The 8,872-nt window shown below is 68.2% G+C and overlaps 1 protein-coding gene across 7 annotated transcripts in view; it reads left to right on the top strand.

Annotated features, from left to right (window-relative positions):
• Nucleotides 1-1,877: 1,877 nt before the first annotated feature.
• The window catches only part of MBD1 (methyl-CpG binding domain protein 1), an 11,484-nt gene continuing 4,489 nt past the window's right edge, over nt 1,878-8,872 (top strand). For 2 of the 7 annotated variants that reach the window (XM_029914133.1, XM_029914130.1), the window contains exons 1-10: nt 2,052-2,136; nt 2,522-2,607; nt 2,953-2,993; nt 3,426-3,569; nt 3,723-3,857; nt 4,251-4,304; nt 5,247-5,378; nt 5,769-5,828; nt 6,806-6,862; nt 7,323-7,403. In XM_029914133.1, coding sequence (XP_029769993.1) covers nt 2,559-2,607; nt 2,953-2,993; nt 3,426-3,569; nt 3,723-3,857; nt 4,251-4,304; nt 5,247-5,378; nt 5,769-5,828; nt 6,806-6,862; nt 7,323-7,403 — 753 coding nt within the window. In that variant the 5' untranslated portion in view covers nt 2,052-2,136; nt 2,522-2,558. Of the gene's footprint in view, nt 2,137-2,521; nt 2,608-2,952; nt 2,994-3,425; nt 3,570-3,722; nt 3,858-4,250; nt 4,305-5,246; nt 5,379-5,768; nt 5,829-6,805; nt 6,863-7,322; nt 7,404-8,872 lie in introns of all 7 variants that reach the window. The other 5 variants (XM_026662967.2, XM_029914128.1, XM_029914129.1 and 2 more) reach the window with 5 other exon arrangements.

Here is an 8,872-nt window from a genome sequence, read left to right as displayed (position 1 = left end):
GCTTGCCGGCCACTGTTTCCTTCCGTCGGCCAGCGCTTCCCTCTTAACGCCCCCCCCGTTCATGGGCATCTCCTCGGAAGTCTGGCCCCCCCAGATCCCTGCAGGGGACGACTATCCAGGGGGCGATCCTCTGAGTGGGTACCCTGGCCTGCTCTTCCGCTGTGACGGGGGAGTGGGATTCAGTAGCCATGAGTCCCCTGTGCCCCACCGCCCAACCCCCTTTAACCTCCTGCCTGTTTCCCATGAAAAGAGAATTCCCGGTCTCCTGTCTGAGCCCTGCCCTTCCCGTAGGGGGCAGCGTCTCCCTCCTGCCCTGTAGCGATTGGCTCCTGCTCTAAAGCAGAGTTGAGATTGGGTCTCGGGTTCTGTTATTTAATCCCTGCCAGTGTCCCTGTGGATTGTTACCTTGTGGCTGTAAGTTCCACAGGCTAATTTTGCGCTGCATGGAAAAACGTGGCCTTCCCACGTCGTTTGCGAGCGAGCCTGTTCTCCCGGCTCCCTATGGCTCCAGGCAGGTGCATCACTTCCCTGGGCGGGGTGTGTGTGTGGGGGGGTATTCCCAGCCCCCCAGGCCAGGCTGGGGTGCTCTCTGACGCTGGCTCTGTCTCTGCCTCCCCTCCCGCAGCCCCAACGGTGAGAAATTCCGCAGCAAGATCGAGCTCACCAGGTTCCTGGGGCCCTCGCAGGACCTGACCAACTTCGACTTCAAGAACGGCGTGCTCCGCGAACCGCCCCCCAAGGTACCGGGGGGTGTGTGTGTGTGTGTGTGTCAGAATCCCCGCGGCAGGCCTGACCATGGGCACGGTGCCGAAAACTCGGCTGGGTGCCCCCTCCCCTTTATAAAGCGATGCCCAAAACAAGCGGTTCCTAGTTGGAACACGACCTCCCCATCCATGATCCTGTTGCTCCCGCGTCCTCTTCCGAGGGCCTGTGTGTTCCTGCCCCTTGGGAATGCGCTGAGCTGGTGAATAACCGTCCCTCGTGCTTAGCCGGTGCTGAGGGCGGCCGTTCTCGCCGCGGCTCCCAGCCGACTCTGGTTGGTGATTTTCGCCGTGCCCGGGGCTCTGGCAGAAACTCCGGTTGCCTTCGCTCCGTCCGGGTGAGACTCAGGCCCTGGACGCAGGCGGCTCCAGGGAATTTGTGCGGGCGGCAACTCTCAGACCCAGAAATGGAGGCGAAGGATTGATTGGAAACCCTGAGCGGGGCTGCGGTGGCACCCAAACCCGCCCCGCACACTAGTCTCGCAGTCCCTGGCGCCTGGAGCCGACGAAAGCCAAGCCAGGGGGCGGGTGCGACACAAACCTCACCCCACCAGTCCCCATGTGCTGGGTGGAGTCCGGTAACGCCTCTTTTAGACCCGTTTTCCCTCCCGCCTGTGGCCAGGGTTCATGACGTCTCCCCCCAGCGGTGTGTTCCGGGGAGCCGTAATTAGGGTCCCACGAGCCATGTGTGACACCCACATGTCCCGGTCGATAGGCTCCGGCCGCGCGGTTGGCTCCGTGCACCAAAACTCCCTCCAAAGCGGCCACGGTAACCGGGCCTTTCACGCTGGTGCGGTTGGCTCACGTGTCGCAAGCTGCTGATTGTGCAAGCGGCCGCCCTTGGGCCAGCCGCTCCCACGGCCAGCCAGGCAGAGGCCACGCTCACAGCCTGCTGGGAACGTCGGTGTCCATGCCGGCGCGGCCGCCATTCCCGCTAGTGAAAGCGCTTCCCGGGGGCTGGGAGCCAGGACCTCCTGGGTTCTCTCCCTGGCTCTGGGAGGGGAGGGGTCCAGCACATAATGCATGATTGGGTCAGGAATGGCAGGTGGAGGGGGGCATCACACGGGGCTTGTTGGGGAGGGCCTGGCTGACCTCCCCACCCCATGTTGCAGGGGGCTGGGACCCTACCTCCAGCCCCGCTCGCCTTGCGCCCCGTGCAGGTGAAGAAGGCCCAGAAGAGGCACCTCTCGTTGTCGGAGCCAGACCCCCCAAAGTCCCCTGAGCAGCCGCCCCCCAAACAGCAACTCGTGAAGCCGGAGCCCCCGGAGCAGCCGCCCCCGGAGCAGCGGCCTCCGCCCCTCCCGGAGCGACGCCCCCGGAAGCGCCCGGCGGCCCTGCTGGAAGCCCAGGAATCGGCGCAGGATGCCGTAGTGGCGTGAGTTTTCCCCCAGCCCCCCTGGGGTGCCCCGTCCCCTGAGCCCTCCGGGTAACAATGCAAACGCTATGGGGAGGTGCAGAGAGCCCAGCCGGACGCCTGGGTTCTGTCCCCGGCTCTGGGAGGGCAGTGGGGTCTAGTGTTGGGAGCGGGCTGGGGCTATGAGCCAGGACTCCTGGGTTCTATTCGTCCACGGAGACGTCCCAGTGTCCCTGGTCCGTCTCCCACGCCACGATCCCTCCCCGGCACAGGAACTGCCTGGCAGGCCCTTGTCCCTCCGACCAGGCCTAGCAGGGTCCCTGCCCCCCGGGGGGTGGCTGTGAGCTCATCACCAACCTGGGGGGCCCCAGACGTGGGACCTCAGCAGCCCACCTCTGCCTTCCAGATGCTGCGCCAGCTGCCAGAACTACTTCCCCGGGGTGATGCTGCCCAGCCAGAGACGCTGCCGCTGGCTGTGCCCGGACTGCCGAGGTGGGTGAGCAGGGTGGGGAGGGTCGCACCGGCGGCTGGGGCCGATGGCTAGACCCCGTTCTGCTTGGGGGGCGGGGGGGTCCTGCTGCTTTGCCCAGCTCCCTTGCCCCTCCTAGAAGGAGCCGGGCTGTGAACCCAGGTGTCCTGTCTGGACTCCGCCCCAGAGGCGGCTGCATCTCAGTGCCGGGCGAGCTGTCCCCGTGTGTCTCTGTGCCCCAGTAACCCCACCCCAGAGGTGGCTGCATCTCCGGGAGACTGACCTATTTTGGCCCCACCTGCCCTGGTGCCGCTACCTGTTGTGTTGAGCGTCAGCCACCGGTGCCAACGCTGGCTTGTTTCTTTCAGCCCAGAGAAGAGACTTCAACAGGGAGCAGCGGTTCTTCAAGGTAAGGCCAGGCCTGGGGCTGGGGTGAGGGCCAGGACTCCTGGGTTCTCTCCCTGGCTCTGGGAGGGGAGTCGGGTCTAGTGGATAGAGCAGGGGGGGCTGGGAGCCAGGACTCCTGGGTTCTCTCCCCGCCTCTGGGAGGGGAGTGGGGTCCAGTGGCTAGAGCAGGGGAGGGCTGGGAGTCAGGACACCTGGGTTCACTCCCTGGCTCTGGGAGGGGAGTGGGGTCTAGTGGTTAGAGCAGGGGGGCTGGGAGCCAGGACACGTGGGTTCACTCCTTGGCTCTGGGAGGGGAGTGGGGTCCAGTGGCTAGAGCAGGTGGGGCTGGGAGTCGGGCCTCCAGGGGGCTGGGTCTGTTTCCCTGGTCCCCTCCTTGTGGGGGGCGGGCGAGGGGCCGTGGCTGCGCCGGCTGAAGGCCCTGCCCCTCTTGCAGCGGGTGGGCTGTGGGGCCTGCCAGGCCTGCCAGATCCCCGAGGACTGCGGCATCTGCACCGTGTGCGCTGTGCGGGCCAAGAACCCCGAGCTCCGGATCGGCAGGAAATGCCTCCTGCGCCGCTGCCTGAAAATCGTCAAGAAGGTACCGGCCGGCGCCCCGCCCCCCTCCCCTCCCCGCCGCTCCCCCCTCTGGTGCCCCTCACTCCCGACCCGCAGCCCCTGCTAGCCCAGCCCTGGGCTCCCCTCCCGCCCTGCCGTGCCCCTCACTCCCGGCCTCTCCCCTCTGCCTGCGCAGGGCTTCGGCTGCGGCGTGTGCCAGGGCTGCCAGGCCACCGAGGACTGCGGCAGCTGCTACATCTGCCTGCGGAGGCTGAAGCCCGGCCTGAAGCGGCAGTGGAAATGCCTGAAACGCCGCTGCCTCAAGAAGAAGGTGGGGGGGGGGGCGGCTGGGGGGGGGGGGGGATCGTCCGGGGGGGTCGGCGGTGGGGAGCCGCAGAGCCCCCCACCCCGGGGGGGCGGGGGCCCGGGCGGGGGGCTGCCCCCAGCCCCCCCCACCCGAGGGGCTTGGGGGAAGAGGAGGGTCGGGGTGGGGCCCTGGCCCCCCCACTTTTGGGAAGGCTCCGCTGCCCCTTTGAAGGGGTGCCGCAGTGAGGGAGAGAGCGCCCCCGCAGCACGGTGCCCCCCAGCACCCGGCCCTGGCTGCCAGGGGAGATCGCCCCCTGCCCCGCACCACAGCGCCCCCTGCCCAGCCCCCCATCCTGCTGCTCGCAGCCCGGCGCCCTCTAGCACCGCAGCTGGCACTAACTTATCTTCTGGTGTGCAGCAGAAATCGGTGGTGGCGAAGAAGGCAGGGTACGGCCCCCGGAAACTGACCGTAGTAAGTACCCGCCCTGCTGTTTGGAGCCCCCCTCCGCACAGCTTCCCAGCACGCCCTGCGGCCTGCGTGGTGGTGGGGGGGGGGATTCCCAGCATGCCCTGCCACCTGTGTGTGTGGGGGGGGTGGGATTCTCAGCATGCCCTGCAGGTGGCCTGTGTGTGTGACAGAGATGTGGCTCCCCGGTGAGTGTGTGTGTGGGGGGCCGGGCGCGTGCGGCTCCCTCTGTGGGTCTGTGGGGAGGGGGTGGCGTGGGCGTGTGCGGCTCCCCGGTGGGGCGGGGTCGCATGTGGCTCCCCGCCATGGGGGGGGGGGTGTGCGGCTCCCTGTGTGGGGGTGGGTGGGGGGGGGGGGTGCGGCGCTCGGGGGGCGCGGGGGGGGGGGGGGGGGCGGGCGCCTGTGGCTCCCCGGCATGGGTGTACTGGGGGGGCAGGCGTGTGCGCCTCCCTGGCACTGCTGCCCTGTGGCTCTTGCCCCTCTGTGCCCCCCCCAGCTGTGGCCTGGCTGTGGGGTCCGGCCTGGCCACGCCGCCCCCTGGCAACTAACAGCCGCTCGCCCTCTCTCTGCCTGGCTGGCGGCAGGACGGGCCCACCCGAAACCGCCCCTTGGCCCTGCCTGAAGCTGCAATGAGGGGCTCGAACCCTGCCCCCCCTTCTGCATGGGGACCCCCGGTGAGCTCACTGCCCCAGTCCAGTGGTGAGAGCCGGGGGGGGGCGGGGGCTGGGAGCCAGGACTCCTGGGTTCTCCCCCTGGCTCTGGGAGGGGAGTGGGGTCTAGTGCTTAGAGCAGGGGGGCTGGGAGCCCGGACTCCTGGGTTCTCTCCTGGCTGTGGCAGGGGAGGAATGTAAGGGCAGCACCGTGGACTGGCTCACTCTGCGTCTCTCTCTCTCACTCCTTCCTGTCCCTTCTTCGTTCTTTCTTTCCTTGTCGCTTCCCTGCCCTCAGGACGGGCCCCCCGCCAAGCCCCAGCTCGCCCCAGGGAGGCGCCGCAGGAGGCTGCCAGCGGCCGGGCCCAGCGCTGTGAGTGGGTGTGAGCAGCGGGGAGCACTTCTGGGATACCGCGCCACCCCCGGCGGGGTTAGAAAAGGGGAGGGGGGCCTGGGAGCCAGGACTCCTGGGTTCTCTCCCGGCTCTGAGAGGGGAGTGCGGTCTAGTGGTTAGAGCAGGAGGCTGGGAGCCAGGACTCCTGGGTTCTCTCCCGGCTCTGGGAGGGGAGTGGGGTCTAGTGGTTAGAGCAGGGTGCTGGGAGCCAGGACTCGTGGGTTCTCTCCCGGCTCTGGGAGGGGAGTGGGGTCTAGTGGTTAGAGCGGGGGAGAGGGGTGGGGTGGGTTGCCTCTGCCGGGGGGTCCCATGGGGCGGGGGCCCGTGGCGCCTGTGGGTGGGTTCTGCTCTGGCTCTGTCCTGCCAGCCTGTCTGCGCTGCCGTGTCCTGCGAGCATCTCTTCTCTTCCTTCTCTGTCTCCGCCAGGACGGCCTGGCCCCTAAACCTCGGCGCCGTAAGAGATTAACCGCGGCCGCAGCAGCCACAGTGAGTGCGGTCCCAGCCCCCCGGCGTCCTTGTTCCCAGCCCCTCCCCCCAGAGCCTGGGAGAGAACCCAGGAGTCCTGGCTTCCAGCCCCCCAACATCCCCCACACAGTGTTAACCCTAGAGATGGAGGAAGCAAGCTCTCATGGAACCAGGACTCCTGGGTTCTCTCCCCGGCTCTGGGAGGGGAGTGGGGTTCAGTAGTTAGAGGGGAGGGGCAGGCAGCCAGGAATCCTGGGTTCTCTCCTCGCTGTGAGGTCTCTGGCTGGTCCCTTTCCCTTGGCAGTAGGGGTGACTCAGGCTGTGTCTGGCGCGCTAGGGGCACTCTGCATTGCGTCGGGGGAGGGAAAGGGGGGGACGGGAACCCCGACATTCAGTGTCCAGCCTTGTCCCCCTTTCTGGCACTATGGGGCTGGGCAGGGCCAGGGGCTGGGCGAGCTCTGTGGCTCCGGGAGCTGCCGGTTGGCCCCTCTGCCGTGGGGCAGGTGTGCGTGCCCTCTCATCTGGCCAAGGGGGCCTGAGCCGGGCCGTGGTGGTGACACGGGGGACGCCTGGCAGCCAGTGGGGCCGGATGGGCAACAAGCCGGGGGGGCGACGATCCAGCCCCGCCCTCTGGTACCCACCCAGCTCAGGTGGGGTGATGGACCCAGGTGTCCGGGTCACCCTCCCTGTCCTGAATTCTGGGGGAAGAGGAGGGACCCAGGTGTCCGGGCGGTCCCCCCAGCCCGGACTTCGCAGGAGGAGGGACCCAGGTGTCTGGACTCTGGAAGTGGAGGGACCCAGACGTCCGGGCGGTCCCCCCAGCCCGGACTCCGGAGGAGGAGGGACCCAGGTGTCCGGACTCTGGAAGTGGAGGGACCCAGACATCCGGGCCGCTGTTCCCCTCCTCTCCCGCCAGGCCCTGCATGTGTTCTGCAGAAGGGACCCCGGCGTCCGGGTGACCCTCCCCCCTCACCTTGTTTTCCCTTCACTCCCCCCAGAAATGGAAGCCGTCGCTGGAGCGAGACCCCGGCGGCCTCTCAGGCTCCCGGCGCAGGGTGAGTGAGAGACGGGGCCGGAACCAGCTCAGACCTGCCCGGTGCAGGGGGAGCCCCATAGGCTGGTGTGGTGCAAAGGCCTGGGGCTGAGACCGCGAGCTGAGTGCGGTTGAGGGGTTAGAGCAGGGGGGGCTGGGAGCCAGGACTCCTGGGTTCTCTCCCTGGCTCTGGGAGGGGAGTGGGATCTAGTGGTTAGAGCAGTGGGGCTGGGAGCCAGGGGAGCTGGGCCTACCGCACAGAACTGTAGAGTCGATGGCTGGCCCCGAGCCCCCCGCCTCCTGAAAGCCGGTGTCAGTCGCTCCCTGAAGCTGTAAATCTGGGTTCACCCAGCCTACGTCGCTGGGGTCGGCAGGGTGGGGCAGGGGGCGGGGCAGTAGGGCGGAGGAGGGATTGGAGCGGGGCAGGGCTGTGTCGGCTCTGGGGCCGGGGGTAACCCCTCTCCTCTCTCCGCCGCCCCCAGAAACAGCTGGGTAAAGTGAAGGAGAAGAAGAAGCCGGGGCGGCCACCGAAACACCCGAGTGCCAGGGCCCGGAGCAGCGTGGTGAGTGACCCACCCTGCGGCGTGGGGTGGGGTCCAGCAGGGGGCGCTGCGGCACGGCCAGGCCAGAGCCTGCTGAGAGACCTAGCGGGGTGACTGCACGGGGGGGCTGGGAGCCAGGACTCCTGGGTTCTCTCCATGTCTCCGGGAGGGCAGTGGGGTCTAGTGGTTAGAGCTGGGGGGCTGGGACCCAGGACTCCTGGGTTCTCTCCCCGGCTCTGGGAGGGCAGTGGGGTCTAGTGGTTAGAGCTGGGAGCCAGGACTCCTGGGTTCTCTCCCCAGCTCTGGGAGGGCAGTGAGGTCTAGTGGTTGGGAGCCAGGACTCCTGGGTTCCATCCCTGGCTAGGAAAAGCCTGGCTGGTGGTTCTGTGGCTGACAGTCTCCCCCGGTGCTCCCCCCCCAGTGCCCTGCTCTGTTCCATGGACTAACTCGCCTGTGTGTCGCCCGCCCGCTGTGCCCCTCCCTCACCGTGGGGCTTGGCCGTGGGCCGCAGAGCGCCGCCCTGCTGTCTCACCCGGCCCTGGTGCCCTGCTGCCCGGGGACACAGGCCTGCTGGGCTGGATCTTCTCGCGTTTCTCTGACGCCGGGCGCGGCGCCCCCGCTGCCACAGCGCCGACTCCAGTTCTTTTGGGCCTCTGGGGCCTGCTGGGAGAACTGGGCGAGTCTGTCCCCATGTCCCAGGCTGCCTCGAGCACTAGGGCTGGAAGGGACGTCGGCGGGTCCAGCCCCGGCGCTGAGATGGGACCAAATGAACCTAGGTTCTCCGTGTCAGGGGCTCGTCCGAGCTCTTCTTGAAACCCTCGGCGCGGACCCCTAGATCTGGGCGGGACTCTGTAAGGGGGACAGTCAGGTGACCGGGAGCTCCCGCCGGGCCCCGGGAGCTAATCTCTGATAGGAGCGGAGAGGGGACTGTCCCTCGATCCGGCCATGGGGCTGCGATCCTGTTCCGGTGCCCGCAGTTCAAGGAGGAAGTGGTTCGATCGGGGAGGGGCCAGAGGGGGAGAGGCCGGGAGCTGAACAAGAGGGAAGTGAGGGGCTGGCTTGCTGAGTCAGCACGTACCCGCAGTGTGCCGGGGCCGGTACCCCAGCCCGTGACCACGGGTCGGGCCTGGATTTGGGGAGCGGAGTTGGAAGCAAGAGATGATTCATCTCCAACTTGTGCCTTGGGTGGGCGGGAGGCGCTAGATACCCGAAGGCAGAAGTTAGACCCATGAGGTCACACTGAGTCTGGGGGGCCGGGCCCCCCAGCTGGGGTCGCTCGGCCCTCGCTTTGAGTCCAGGGGGCTGGGTCCCCCTGACTGGGGCCGATCGGCTCTTGCTCTGTGTGCCCAGGGCTCCCTCAGTGCTCCCCAACCCACGCCGTACACCCCCTTTGGCAGGCCGGCGATTTCCCGGCGCCAAGGGCGGTGAGGGGGCCCGTGTGCGGCCGTCTCACCCCCCCCCCCCCCCCCCCCCCCCCCCCCCCCCCCCCC

The sequence above is a fragment of the Terrapene carolina genome, unplaced genomic scaffold (assembly GCF_002925995.2).
Source record: "Terrapene carolina triunguis isolate 2854851 unplaced genomic scaffold, T_m_triunguis-2.0 Scaffold31562, whole genome shotgun sequence".
In the NCBI taxonomy this organism is placed as follows: domain Eukaryota; kingdom Metazoa; phylum Chordata; order Testudines; family Emydidae; genus Terrapene; species Terrapene triunguis.
Note: the sequence above shows the minus strand (reverse complement) of the source record. Positions and strands in the feature narration are given on the sequence as shown.